This window comes from Rhinopithecus roxellana, chromosome 19 (genome assembly GCF_007565055.1).
Source record: "Rhinopithecus roxellana isolate Shanxi Qingling chromosome 19, ASM756505v1, whole genome shotgun sequence".
In the NCBI taxonomy this organism is placed as follows: domain Eukaryota; kingdom Metazoa; phylum Chordata; class Mammalia; order Primates; family Cercopithecidae; genus Rhinopithecus; species Rhinopithecus roxellana.
In genome coordinates, this window is record NC_044567.1 from 72850095 (window position 1) to 72865493 (window position 15399).

At 44.6% G+C, this 15399-nt stretch overlaps 1 protein-coding gene across 2 annotated transcripts in view; it reads right to left on the reverse strand.

The window, feature by feature from the left end:
* The window catches only part of EFTUD2 (elongation factor Tu GTP binding domain containing 2), a 45956-nt gene that overhangs the window by 23928 nt on the left and 6629 nt on the right, over positions 1-15399 (reverse strand). For both annotated transcript variants that reach the window (XM_010353997.2, XM_010353998.2), the window contains 8 exons: positions 12767-12932; positions 11108-11186; positions 9181-9256; positions 8643-8708; positions 7233-7268; positions 6059-6149; positions 5077-5159; positions 1449-1615 (listed from right to left, as the gene is read on the reverse strand). In XM_010353997.2, coding sequence (XP_010352299.1) covers positions 1449-1615; positions 5077-5159; positions 6059-6149; positions 7233-7268; positions 8643-8708; positions 9181-9256; positions 11108-11186; positions 12767-12932 — 764 coding nt within the window. The remainder of the gene's footprint in view (positions 1-1448; positions 1616-5076; positions 5160-6058; positions 6150-7232; positions 7269-8642; positions 8709-9180; positions 9257-11107; positions 11187-12766; positions 12933-15399) is intronic.

The following is a 15399-nucleotide window of genomic DNA, read 5'->3' on the forward strand; positions in this document are numbered from 1 at the left end:
CGTTGGGCTCTAGTCATTGTCAGTCCTTGCAGAGATGGAGTGAAGATATTCCTTTTGAAAAGTAGTGTTGGCCGGGCGCGGTGGCTCAAGCCTGTAATCCCAGCACTTTGGGAGGCCGAGACGGGCGGATCACGAGGTCAGGAGTTCGAGACCATCCTGGCTAACCCGGTGAAACCCCGTCTCTACTAAAAAATACAAAAAGCTAGCCGGGCAAGGTGGCTGGCGCCTGTAGTCCCAGCTACTTGGGAGGCTGAGGCAGGAGAATGGCGTAAACCCGGGAGGCGGAGCTTGCAGTGAGCTGAGATCTGGCCACTGCACTCCAGAGCCCGGGCGACAGAGCGAGACTCCGTCTCAAAAAAAAAAAAAAGAAAAGTAGTGCTACACACTGGGAAGGCTCCTGAAGGTAACCATCTCTAGCCACACAGGTGCCATCCCCAATCCTCAAATGGAAAGGCATTCTTTCAGTAGGACGGCCTCCTCACAGGCCCATCTAAGGGGCTGCAGGAAGTCATCTAGCACATCCTTCAGCCTGTAGTAAGACTGTCTTTAAGATATATTTAACCTCTCTTTCAAAGGCTCTTTGATACTACATTCTAAAGTATCATAACCATCACTCATATGTATTAATGCAAGCCCTAAATCTATCTTGTTGAGAAGCAGGTATATCCACAGAAATACAGCAAACTGTTCTTAATTTATTTAGACTGAGTTAACTATAACAGCATCTAACATTATTCAGCGCATCAGCTGCTATATGGTAAGCACTGTGCTAAGTGTGTTCCACCAAATATCTATTTAATTTCTTATAACATCCCTTGTAAGTTATTATGTTAACTTATACTATAAATGCCTAATAATATTTGCCATTATCGCTATTAGGCAAGTAACAACTGGGTGCGGTGGCTCACATCTGTAATGCTAGCACTTTGGAAGGCCAAGGTAGAATTGCTTGAAGTCAGTTTAAGACCAGCTTGGGCAATATAGCAAGACTCCATCTCTACAAAAAATAAAAAAATAAAAATAAAAACAAAAATAAAAAAATTAGCCAGGTATGGTGGCACATGCCTGTGGTCCCAGCTACTCAGGAGACTAAGGTGGGAGGACTGCTTGAGCCCAGAAGTTCAAGGCTGCAGTGAGCTGTGATTGTGACACTGCACTGTAGCTTGGGTAACAGAGATCCTATCTCTAAAAAGAGAAGAAGACATTAAATACAGTCCAAGTAATTATCATAATACTAAACGGAAGATGTGTTAAGCATCACAAGTGGTTAAGGCACAGAGGTAATAGTGTGGAGTTGACCCCTGCAGAGTCCCAGAATGTGCCTCTAGTTTTGCCCAACAAACTCATCAACACATGCCAAGACATAAATCAGAGTTGTTCCCAGAAGTATTCAGGGTTAAAACCCAGAGTCTCTGAGGACAGGAAATCCACTCCCAGGGGTCTTCTACCTTATTAATCCATTGACCTCATCCACAATGTGGCGCAGCTTGTAATACGCATCAGTTGGAGGCAGCTTCAGCTCCAGGATCAGTCGGTCAATCTTGTTGATGCACACAGTGACCGCCAGCCTCTCCTGCACCGCATGCTTGATCAGCCGCTCTGTGTTCAGCATCACCTGAGAAACACAAGGCTCAGAAGGTGGTAAGAAGAACAAGGAGGGCAGAAAGTTCAAAGCAGAACCAAAGAAGGCACTATTTCAAACCATGAAACCTGGGGAGAAAAAAAAGACCTGGGGAAATATTACCGGGTGGAAGCAGAGAGCATCCTGCCCAAAGATAGACACAGGAACTTTAAGAGGGCACCTTGCAGGATTGAGAAATGAATAAACCCATGAACAATGATGTTGGAGCCAGGTTTCTCAGTGCTAGAGAAGGAATTAAGAAGGCTGGGAAGAGCCAGTGGTGCTGAAATGGAACTGGGGATATTAGGATTAATGCATGATTTTTAATATATGTATGTAGAAATAGTTATAGATATGTACGAGTGTATATAACCCAGCTGTGCTCAGTGAGAGGGCCTAGAAGCAATGTACCCCAGTAGTAATGAACACATTCAAACCTTTGTTTCTAAATACTAATCCCCACTGGCCAGGCACGGTGGCTCACGCCTGTAATCCCAGCACTTTGTGAGGCCAATGTGGGCAGATCACGAGGTCAGGAGAGCGAGACCATCCTGGCTAACATGGTGAAACCCTGTCTCGACTAAAAATACAAAAAAATTAGCCGGGCATGGTGGCAGGTGCCTGTAGTCCCAGCTCCTTGGGAGGCTGAGGCAGGAGAATGGTGTGCATCCAAGAGGCAGAGCTTGCAGTGAGCCGAGATGGTGCCACTGCACTCCAGCCTGGGCGACAGAGTGAGACTCCATCTCAAAACAAAAAACAAAAAACAAAAAACAAAACAAAACAAAAAAACAAAAACTAGTCCCCACTATAAGCCAGAGCTGCTAGGCTAGGTGCAGTCACTCACACCTGTAATCCCAGCATTCTGGGAGGCCAAGGCAGGAGGACTGCTTGAAGCCAGAAGTTCGAGACCATCCCAGGCAACAGAGCAAGATCCCGTCTCTTAAAAAAAAATTTCCAAATAAGCTGAGCATGGTGGCACATACCTATAGTCCCAGCTATTTGCGAGGCTGAAGTGGGAGAATCACTTGAGCCCAGGAGCTTGAGGCTGCTGTGAGGTATAATTGTACCACTGCACTCCAGTCTGGGCCAGAGAGCAAGATCCCATCTCTTTGAAGGAAAAAAAAAGCCAGAGCTCCTTGAAGAAATGGCTGAGTCCAGGATTGTGACGAGGAAAGATACGTCTAAAACATCTTTTTGTGCTTGAAAGGAAGTGCTCAAGAAACAATGAGATGTGAAAAGGATGATGGAATCACCCTAAAGGAGTTCTCAGTAGCCAAATCTCGGATGAGAGCATTAGAGCACTGGAATGCATAAGGACAGTAACAGATTATAATTATAATTCACTGAATAAAATACAAACCCAAACATCCATAGTGATAATAAGCAAACGGGGGAGAAGCAAAAGCACTTCTTTACAACATAATTCCAACCAATAGGCTAGGCGTGGTCGCTCACGCCTGTAATCCCAGCACTTTGGGAGGCCAAGGCAGGTGGACTGCTTGTGGTCAGGAGTTCAAGACCAGCCTGACTGACATGGTGAAACTCCATTTCTACCAAAAATACAAAAATTAGCTGGGTGTGGTGGCAGGCACCTGTAGTCCCAGCTACCCAGGAGGCTGAGGCAGGGGAATCGCCTGAACCTGGGAGGCAAAGGTTGCAGTGAGCCAAGATTGCACCACTGCACTCCAGCCTGGGCAAAAGAGCGAGACTCCATCTCAAAAAAACAAAACAAAACAACAACAACAACAATAACAAAAGCAATGTCCGCGCGCGGTGGCTCACGCCTGTAATCCCCACACTTCGGGAGGCCTAGGTGGGCGGATCACCTGAGGTCAGGAGTTCGAGACCAGTCTGGCCAACATGGTGAAACCCTGTTTGTACTAAAAATACAATAATTAGCCAGGCTTGGTGGCGTGCATCTGTAATCCCAGCTACTTGGAGGCTGAGACAGGAGAATCGCTTGAACCCAAAAGGCAGAGGTTGCAGTGAACCGAGATCACACCACTTCACTACAGCCTGGGCGACAAAGCAAGACTCCATCTCAAAAACAAAACAAAACAGAAGGAATAAGAGTTAGAAGACTCACAATTTGCAACTATTGTAGGAATAAGCCAAGAATCATCAATGGATGAAAAAACTAGTAAAGTCTGATAAGGAGCGGAATAACCAGATTCTAATAACCAAGCCTAATCATGAGGAAGTACTAGACAAACCCAAATTGAAAGACATTCTACAAAATAAATGCCCTGTACCTTTCAAAAGTGCCAATGTCATAAAAGACCGAGAGAGGCTAAAGAACAGCTTCAATTCAGAGACTTGAAAATCATGAAAACTAAATGCTATGCATCACTGCGGATTAGGGGAAATATTCTATAATGGAAATTGTTGGTATGATCAGTAAAACTGAATAAGGTCTGTAGAAAAGATCTGTACAACAGGATTGTATCAATGTTAAATTTTCTGATTTTGGCAACTGTACTGTGGTTATGTAGGTGAATGTCCTTATTCTTAGAAAATACATTCTGAAATATTTTACTTTCAAACGGTTCAAGGGGAAAATACACACACCTGTCTCTCTGTGTGTGTCTGAACGTGTAGAGAATTACGAAGTAAATGAGGGTGGGTTCTTTGAACAATTCTTGCAACTTTTCAGTTTGCTGTTATTCCAAAATGGAAAATCAGTAAAAGAAAAAAAAAAAAAAAAAAAGACAATTCTGGCTCCCTCTGCTGGCTGTCTCACCAATGACAACATGTATGACGATAGCCAAAGTGTTCCATCTCTCAATTCAGGAATACAGAAGACACCCTGGTCTTTTAACTCCAATCTCTTGGAAAAACATAACTAATATTAAAAATCCACTTACAAGAACATACTCTCCTCCCTTCCTTTCATTTACATTTGTCATTTTATCTTTGCGTTTTCTGAATAGCAATGAGTCTTATTTTGAGCTTCACTGAGCAGGAAGCAAGGGCACCCACATTGATTACTTTTTTCTTCTTTTTTTGAGAGAATGTCTCACTCTGTTGCCCAGGCTGGAGTGAAGTGGCACAATCTCGGCTCACTGTAACCTCCGACTCCCAGACTCAAGTGATTCTCCTGCTTCAGCCTAATGAGTAGCTGGGCTAACAGGCAAGGGTCACCACACCTGGCTAATTTTTGTATTTTTGGTACAGACTGGGGTTTTGCCATGTTGGCCAGGCTGGTCCTGAACTCCTGACCTCAGGTGATCCACTCACCTCAGCCTCCCAAAGTGCTGGGATTACAGGTGCGAGCCACCACACCCAGTGAGAATTAATTTTGAACTTCATTTGCTGTTTTAATTTTAGAGCAAATTTGAGCCTTAATCCCAGAGAGTTTCAAGGTTCTCTGGCTCCCAGCTCACTTAGTGCTCTGGGTATTGTGGGGGGCAAACATAACAGGGTGGATGAGATTCTGGGAGCTGAGTCTGACTCACCCCCTCGGCAGCATCAATGAAAAGAACCACTCCATCTGAGATGCGCAAGCCAGCTGTGACCTCATCAGAGAAGTTCACATGTCCTGAAAAGCAAATACTAAGTAAGTCATCACTTGGCGCAGGATAAAGCACAATTAACTGGTACAGTGAACTGAGGGGGCACTTCAAAGCCTGTGAACCTCCAAATACCCTCTTTCCCTCCTCGCCATAACCCGCTGCAGGGTAAAAATATCCCCCATTAGAATCATATCCTTGCGTTAAGCTTTTCTACGGGAGGCTCCCTACATAAAAAGAGGGAAGTGCCCAGGAGAGCATGAGTCCACATCACACACCAGCTTAGCCTAATCAGCAGTGAGCAGAGTTCTGTGGGACTCAAGACAATCCGGAGGCAGGAGAAAAGGCAAAGGAGGGCCTGGAGCACAGTGTGCTGTTCGAGGAAGGCAGTTCCTGGCGAGGTGCTATGGGGGCAGGGGCTGAGAGGTATCATGACACTGGGCATCAGATGGTGCCAAGAAGACAAATCAGCCAAACCCTAAAACCTTCCAGTTTTTAAAAACTCTGCCCCAGTTGGTCCTTTCAATAGGAGGAAGAGTCAGCCAAGGGGTCCTGCTCCCAAGGTCATCTGTATGTTCACTAGTCTCCTTTGAAAGACTGAGAGTACTCGAGGCCAGGAACTGGCTCTGACTCACCTTTAGCTCCCCAGCAGATAGCAAGGGGCCTGACGGGCTGAAATGAATAAATGAATATGATTCCCTAACATTTTTAAATATTCAAAAGAGTAAAGACATGAATAGGAGGCCTGGAGTACGATGCTTGCTAAATTAACAGAAACGAAGGAGAGAGTCAAAACTGAAAATGGTGTCAATGAAGGTGAGGGAATGTAAAAACAAAGATGCACTGCTCTGTTCTGCTCTGGAAAGTGAGGGGACACATGCAAAACCAAGACAAGGTTTCAATAATCAAAAGCCAAAGGATGTCCTACCTGGAGTGTCCATGATATTGAAGAGGTAAGATTTTCCTTTGGTGTCTGGCAAGACCACTGTCACAGGAGTGCTTTTGATGCCTACACCTCTCTGAAAGAAACAAAGAGTGGTCAAGACCTCTTTCTATGCAAGAGGGGTTCATTTTGCTTTTGGGGTCCCCCAATTGCTAGTAAATTACAATGATGGCTCTCCTTATAGTGGGTGATTTTTATCTAGGCTTCTAGCCAGCATGACCTTGAAGATAAAATATCTCGGTGTTAGATAGCATTTTTGGGGGACTTGTTTCAAGTATGAAAAGATGAAAATGATTTACTGCAAACAAAACAGTATTAAGCCTTATCAGAGAATCCAGGGTCCTAGAATCTCATCTTCTTTATACATGAGAAACAAAAATAGCCGAGCACCTTGAAAGTAAAAAGAAACAATCTGGGGTATTTTAGGTTTTTTTAAAAAAAGAAATATAAAAGCTATAACAGGAATAAACATTTGTTTAAAACTCCAAACACACACACACACACACACACACACAAAAAAAAAACTCCAGTCAAACAAATATATAAATGCATTATAAAACAGTAACAGCTAACATTGACTGCCTATCTATCTTTACTAATTCCAAGTGCCTTTAGTTAACCATACTTATTTATACTTAAAACTTCCATTAGGAAAAAGGGACAGAAATAAGAGGGGGGAAAGAGAAGGGGTCAGAGAGTAGAGAGAAAGATCCGGATGGAAAGACAAAAAGAGGAACACAAAGATACAGGAACCCATTTTCAAAGAGAAGCTACTCCTAGAAAGAGGTCATCATATGGATGGAGTCATCCTGCGGGTTTTTAAAGAATGATGTCATTTTAAAAAAATCACGTTGAGCTTCTGTGTAACTTAAAGCACAAATGCAGACATCACCTCTTAGTATTTGCCCTATATTAGGCCAAATTTAATCTAGTCAAGAACAGGAGGGTTCCCCTCCTAACCTACAGCTTGCCTACCCAGTTCTTTTTTAAGTCATAACCCTGGAGTAACTGGGGGAAGAAGGAGATGGGATGTGAGAAGTGGAGAGAAAGGAGTAGGGTATGAACTAAAATGCTATCATAAAGGCTCCTCTACATTCCCTACAAAACTTACTGCTGGGTCTGGTGTAGGCAACAATCGGATTCCACAAGGCATGCTTACCTCTTGCTCTGTGAAGAGGATGTCAGTATAGCACAGCTGAAAAAAATTAACTGTTGTTACCACCTGAGTTCAATTAACTGTTGTTACCACCTGAGTTCAATTAACTGTTGTTACCACCTGAGTTCAGACTCCTCTCCCACAAACGAACCATCAACCACTTTCCCTCATCACCTCCCAGCTCAAGGGTTTCTTTGAGATTAAAGAGAGACAGAGAGCAGGGTGTCCTCACAGCAATTCCAGACAATGAGACCAGTGCCCTCCCAGCTGGAAATGCTCCCGGGTGTGTCGAGGGATTTTTTTATTTTTATTTTTTTGGAGACAGAGTTTCACTCTTGTTGCCCAGGCTGGAGTGCAATGGCGCAATCTTGGCTCACTGCAACCTCCTTTGCCTCCCGGGTTCAGGAGATTCTCCTGCCTCAGCCTCCCAAGTACCTGGGATTGCAGACGTGCGCCACCACACCCAGCTAATTTTGTATTTTCAGTAGACACAGGGTTTCACCATGTTGGTCAGGCTGGTCTTGAACTCCTGACCTCATGTGATCCACCCACCTCAGCCAGGTTTTTTGGTTGTGGTTTTGTCTTTTTTTGAGACAGAGTCTCACTCGGTCACCCAGGTTAGAGTGCAGTGGTGTAATCTTGGCTGACTGCAACCTCTGCCTCCCAGGTTCAAGCGATTCTCCTGCCTCAGCCCCCCAAGTAGCTGGGACTACAGGTGCACACCACCGTGCCCACCCAGCTACATTTTGCATTTTTAGTAGACATGGGGTTTCGCCATGTTAGCCAGGCTGGTCTCAAACTCCTGACCTCAAGTGATCCTCCTGTCCTGGTCTCTCAAAGTGCTGGGATTACAGGCATGAGCCACCGCTCTTTTTGAGTTGGGGGAGGTCACTAAAGACTAGGTATAGCTGAGAGCTAATTTATATCAAATGCACAGAATTCTTAGCACGGTAAAGGGAGACACATGTCAGCCTTCATGCTAGAGTGTTAAAACAATCAATCTGGCAGGGATTGAACATTTATTGCACTGAGACTTGCAGCCACAGTTGGCCTCATTCACAGGCATTTAAATTTACCATGAAAACCAGGTACAATTGTATCATATTTATAGAGCGGGCTATTAATACTATGACAGCAAAGAATAGACTATAAAAGTCAGGACATATCATAACAGAGGAGGGATCCCAAGTGCAAAACGGATCATCCAAAAATACTGCAGCTCAATATTCTCTATGCTCCTGAGAAAGTTGAAATTATTTTCTTACAGCCTATTAATAGAGATCACAATTATAAAGCTGCACTTTGGAGGCGTCATTATTTATGGAGAACAGGAAGGGTGAAGGAAGGAGGAGAGAGACATCTCTATCTGTTCTGAATGGTTCATCCTAAACCCTCAACAGAAGTTCTACTTACATCTTGGTCATAGCGCTTTCTGATTTCCGGGTGAGTCTGCTCAATTAAACAATCCACAAAACATGTCTAAAAGGGAAGAAACAGTTAACACCTGCCAACCACAGAGGAAAATTTACTGTGCCCTTCCCCCAGCTCCCAATACACCACATAATTTAGGGATAAGGGGAGAAAAAGGAGAGCAAGGAGGGTTATGGGACAGCAAAGAATTAACACTGAAGCCACAGGATTATTTTCAAATAAAAGATGAAATATTTCTTAGACAGGCATCCCTCAGGAAATGAAAACTTATAAAAATCAGATAAGGCTCAATTTCCCATCTTCTGTCCAGATGTAGACACAAGGCTCAGGAACAGGCTCCACCTGCTGCTTCGGAAAAGCCAGAATTTCACAGTATGGCTTCATACCAGGCATGCAGTACCCCAAGTCAGTAGGTTGAGCCTTGTGACCTCAAACCTCAACCGCTGTGACTCTAAGGGCTAAAACATGAGCAGGCACAAAAGAGAAATCCTGTTCCAAGTAGTTGAAAGTTCTCTCTTACCTTGCCATGGTGGAGATGTCCACAAAGGGTCACATTTCTGATGAGCTCTGAGTTATCCATCAGATCTGCCAAGAAACTGAAAGGACAAAGGAAAAGAGAAAAGAGACATTGGCAAAAGTTTCCAAATGAGGAGTGGAGTTGAAGATTCAGGTATTTTTAGCCAGGAACAACTTTCAGACCAATTGGAGAGCCCTCAGGCAGATGTGAATGTCTATACTTACATAGCGCCGGCTTTGGGAACGCAAGAAACTTATCCAAGAGGTAACACGATCTGTGAATGGACTATCACAGGGAGTTAACAGTAAAATAGCAAGACTAAAAAAGGAAGAGGCTGGGCATGGTGGCTCACGCCTGTGATCCCAGCACTTTGGGAGGCCGAGGTGGGCGGATCACCTGAGGTCAGAAGTTCAAGACCAGCCTGGCCAACATGGTGAAACCCCGTCTCTACTAAAAATACAAAAAAATGGCCGGGTGCGGTGGCTCAAGCCTGTAATCCCAGCACTTTGGGAGGCCGAGACGGGCGGATCACGAGGTCAGGAGATCGAGACCATTCTGGCTAACATGGTGAAACCCCATCTCTACTAAAAAATACAAAAACACTAGCCGGGCGAGGTGGCGGGCGCCTGTAGTCCCAGCTACTCGGGAGGCTGAGGCAGGAGAATGGCGTAAACCTGGGAGGAGCTTGCAGTGAGCTGAGATCCGGCCACTGCACTCCAGCCTGGGCGACAGAGCGTCAGACACCGTCTCAAAAAAAAAAAAAAAAAAAAAAAAACAAAAAAATTAGGCCGGGAGCAGTGGCTCACGCCTGTAATCCCAACACTTTGGGAGGCCGAGGCCACCATGACCAGCTAATTTTTGCATTTTCAGCAGAGACAGGGTTTCACCATGTTGGTCAGGCTGGTCTCAAACTCCTGACCCCAGGTGATCCACCCGCCCTGACCTCCCAAAGTGCTGGGATTACAAGCATGAGCCACCGCACTCAGCCAGGACTTCCAACATGGTGAAACCCCATCTCTACTAACAATACAAAAATTAGCTGAACGTGGTGGCATGTGCCTGTAATCCCAGCTACTCAGGAGGCTGAGGCAGGAGAATCACTTGAACCTGGAAGGTGGAAGTTGTAGAGAGCTGAGACCACCCCACTGCACTCTGGGCTGGGCAACAAAGTGAGACTTCGCATCGGAAAAAGAAAAAAAAAAAAAAGAGAGAGCGAGCACCTAAATGATCCTACACACATATCTACCTGCTTTTGCTCTCCTTTTCAAAATAAAGAGTTGAGGGCCAGGTATGGTGGCTCACACCTGTAATCTCAGCACTTTAGGAAACTAAAGCAGGAGAATCATTTAAGCCCAGGAGTTTGAGACCAACTTGGGCAACATAGTGAAACCGTACAAAAAACACAAAAATTAGCCAGGAGTGGTGGTGTGTTCCTATAGTCCCAGCTACTCAGGAGGCTGAGGCAGACACATCTATTGAGCCTGGGAGGTCAAGGCTGCAATGAGCTGTGATTGTGCCACTGCACTCCCGCCTGAGCAACAAAACGAGACCTTATCTCCAAACAACAGCAACAAAAACAAAATAAAAAGCTAACATGTTCCTAAAATACTCAGCAGTCTTACTAAGTCCAAACAGGCTCTGGTGGACCCAACAATGATAACTGTAATACCCAGATCTGTCTTAAAGGCTGGCTTTCAACATCAAACTAAAGATCTGGAAGAAGAGGAAACAGCTAACATTTGGATGAACACCAAGAGAAAAGTTAAGATTGAGCCCAAATATCCCAGCAGCCACACAAGCTGAAGGAGAATTTGAGAGCTATGTATTGCCACAATTTACTGGCTATTTCAGCCACAAACCACCTCCTACCTCTACAAAAACATGAACCCACAGCATTCCTGCAGAGAAGCTGAGAAACCTTGTAACTTACTCCATCTCATACACTGTAACAGGTAATGTCTGCTCCATCAGAGTGAATTTCTTGGTTTTCACTGGCTTAATAATGGGTTCTAGAAGAAAAAAAAAAAAGTAGTGATGTGTAGGTGGGCATAAAACATAAAAATACAGAGGTCGGGCGCAGTGGCTCAAGCCTGTAATCCCAGCACTTTGGGAGGCCGAGATGGGCGGATCACGAGGTCAGGAGATCGAGACCATCCTGGCTAACACGGTGAAACCCCGTCTCTACTAAAAATACAAAAAATTAGCCGGGCAAGGTGGCGGGCGCCTGTAGTCCCAGCTACTCAGGAGGCTGAGGAGGGAGAATGGCAAGAACCCGGGAGGCGGAGCTTGCAGTGAGCTGAGATCCGGCCACTGCACTCCAGCCTGGGCGACAGAGCAAAACTCCGTCTCAAAAAAAAAAAAAAAAAAAAAAACATAAAAATACAGAGCACTATTCCATTAGACTGACCTTTCGGAATGTATGATGTATGACATCAATTTATTTTACTCTCAAGGATCACTCACGTTGAGAAAGTTTTGGAAGTGCTGTTTGGCATGAGACAGTGAAGGACCTTGAATTGTGGAAAGAGAAGTCTGGGCATCATTTTGAGCAAGAGTGGGAGGGAGGGAGAGGGAATGGATGTAGGTTGAGGTCAATGTCAGTTCAAGATCTTTCCTTGCATTTATAAGATGCAATTACTTTCCAAAAGATCAATGAAAACTTTTTTTTTTTTGGGACACAGGGTTTCACCCTGTTACCCACGCTGAAGCGTATACATGGCACGATCAAGTGATCCTCCCGCCTCAGTCTCCCGAGATGCTGGGAGGCGTCCACCATCGTGCTCAGCTAATTTCTGTACTTTTTTGTAGAGATGGGGTTTCACCATGTTGCCCAGGTTGGTCTCGAACTGCTGGGCTCAAGTGATCCTCCCGCTCTGGCCTCCAAAAGTGCTGGGATTACAGGCATGAGCCACCACTTCCAGCCTATGAAAACTATTAAGAAATGAACAATAAAGCCGGGTGCAGTGGCTCACGCTTGTAATCCCAGCTCTTTGGGAGGACAAGGCAGGCAGATCACTTGAGGTCAGGAGTTCAAGACAAGCCTGGCCAACATGGTGAAACCCCGTTTCTACTAAAAATACAAAAATTAGCCAGGCGTGGTGGCAGATGCCTATAATCCCAGCTACTAGGGAGGGTGAGGCAGGAAAACTGCTTGAACCAGGGAGGGGGAGGTTGCAGTGAGCCAAGACTATGCCACTACAATCCAGCATGGGTGACAGAGCAAGACTTCGTCTCAAAAAAAGAAAAAGAAATGGACAATGCACATTATGAGAACTGGTTAAAAGGGTTGGAGTTATTTGGATGGAAAAACGTATCAGGCCACAGGGTAAATAAACTTAATGAGTCTTTATGCACCTAAACTGATAGCATATAAATAAGAAATAACTCTTATTTACCTAGAAACTAGTTAAGAGCTTTACTGAATATTAAAAGAGGATTAACTGAATCTTAAACCAGAAACAGTACCTGAAGGTAGTAAAGAAAAACTGATCGATTCATTTACTGAACTTTTATGGTTTGCTGAGAGCTATGAAACGAAGTTTCCAGGTTTCAATTTCACCTCCTCACAGCCCAGCCCCTCCTGATGTACCTGTGAGAGGCTGAGTATCTTCCTCTTGAACTATGGTCTCCACCTCAGGGCCATACACCTCCTCGGCTGTCGGGTAGTACTTCTTGTCCTCATGCAGCACCACCTCCAACCCGGGGTGGTCATCGTCATGATCTCCTATGTCATCGTCATCGTCATCATCATCCATCTGAAAGTAAGAGGGAGAAGGAGAATCGAAGAGGCACACGCCTTTCCTGTTTGATGTCTGACCACCTCCATGAGTGAGAGCCCTGACTGTGCATGCTGGCCAGCTTCTTATTCTGAGTTCTATGCCAGTGGGGCAGGTTCCACTCCTTTGAGACCATTCACAAAGAGAAGACTCTAAGCCGAGGCCATGGACAGTGCTCCTGATTCAAACTTGCCCCTTCCTGAATGTGGGCCACTGGTCACAAGTGGGTTGAGACTGGAGAAAACAAATCACAGCACCGCCCTTTAGGGGGAAAAAAAGCAACTTTCTCCAAGGGCAGAAACCAGAAGACAGAGGTAAAAACTGGGGATAAGCCCATACCTTTAACATTTTCACTTATATCCACAGAATTGTTGTTGGAAAATAACTTGGTGACAGATAATAACAGGTGCCGGTAAGGATGTGGAGAAACTGAAACCTCACACACTGCTGATGGGAAAGAGGTGCAGCTGCTTTGGAAAATAGTTTGGCAGTTCCTCAAAATGTTCAACACAGTTACATATGACCCAGCAAGTCCACTCCTAAGTATATACCCAAGACAAATGAAAACTTATGGCCACACAAAAACTTAGAAATCAGTGTTCATAGTGGCATTATTTACAACAGGCAAAAAATGGGAACAACCAAATGTCGATGAACTGATAACTGGATAAATGAAATGTGGTCCATCCATACAAAAGATTCGGCAACAAAAACAAAGAAAATATCTGTACTTGCTATAGGTATACACATGCTACAACACAGATGAGCCTTGAAAACATGATGTGAGTAAAGAGGCCAGACTGAAAAACCTGCATATTATATGATTCCATTTATATGAAAATATTCAGAATAAGCAAATCTATACAGACAGAAAGCAGATTGCCCAGGGCTGGCAGGGTAGGTGTGGGTGGGAGGTCAACAAGGTTAAGGGATATGGAGTTTTTTTCTGAGATAATGAAAATGTTCTAAAATTGATTGTGATGACAGTTGCGTGACTCTATGAATACCCTAAAAGCCATTAAATTGTACACTTTACAATTAAACAACTTCAATTCTACCTCCTTACAAATTAATCCATAGTCATATGCAACATTAACGAAGTCATTCTCACTTCTGCTAAAAACTTTTCCAAATAATCTATGGTGGCTACCAGATCACCCTTTATGTCCTAAAATACTTAGTGAGCATGTAATATGTGCGAAGCACTGTTCCAGGTGTTAGAACTAAGGCAATGAAGGAAAAAGAGGTACTACTGGAGCAAAAAATCTGCAGAGAGAGAATAAGCTCTACAGGTATCTGGGGAAGAGCATTCTAGTCGGGTGATGAAACAGAGAATGCAAAGGCCCAGAGCCAAGAGCATGTGGCAACTTTGAGGTTTAGCAAGAAAGCCAATATGGCAAGAATGGAGCGAAGGATTGGGGAACAGGAAGCTGTGATCACACGGAAGGCAAATACACAGGATCTTCGAGACCACTCTAAGAAATTGGACTTTACTTTTACTCTAGAGCAAAAGTAGTGAGGCAGGTGCCATTAGCATCCAGTGGGTAGAGGCCATGGATGCTGCTAAACATTCTACAACACACAGAATCCTCACAGAATTATCTGGCCCCAATGTCAACAGTACATTGACATTGTGCAGAGATGAAGAAACTCTGCACCAGGGGTTTGGAGCAGAGAAGTGATACGATCAGATTTCTGTTTTAAAAGAACCACTCCAGACCCTATGCTGAGAATACACCAGAAACAAGGAGATTAGTTAGGCAGCTACTGCAGTAATTCAGGAAAGAAAGAACAGTGATGGTGGCTTGGACTAGACAGAGTAGGAACTGGGAAGGTGGTGAGGAGAGGCTGAATTCTGGATACATTACAAAGGTAGAGTCAAAACTGTTTTCTACTGAACTGAAAGGAGGTATGAGAAAAAAGAGAAGCAGCAAGGTTTTTGATCTGAGCACTGGAAAACAGCCTTGCCTTCATTGAGATGAGGAAGAAAGACTGTAAAAGCAGGTTGGGAGAGCAGGGCAGGGAAAGCTCAGTACTTAATGCATGAGATAACGCCAGGTTTGAGATTCCCTGTCAGACATTAAGTAGAGACGCCATGTAGGAAGGTGGACATACAAACGTGACATTCAAGAGGAAAGTCCAGATTGGAGATACAAATCTGAGTCGTCGTGAATGCAAGTTATTTGATAGACTGGATGAGATCCCCAGAGGAGTGAGTGTAGACAGAGAAGAGGTCTGAGGAATGGAGTCCTGGGCCTGCTGACATTTGGAGGTCAGGGAGATGATGAGGAAGCAGCAGCAAAGGCTGAGAAGGGATGGTCAGTGAGGAGGAAAAGCAGGGGTTCTCTGAAAGCCAAAGGAAGAGAGTATTTTAAAGAGGGAATGATCAGCTGGGTCAGACGATGCAGGCAGGTCATGTGGGATGAGGGCTGGGAACTGACCTTGG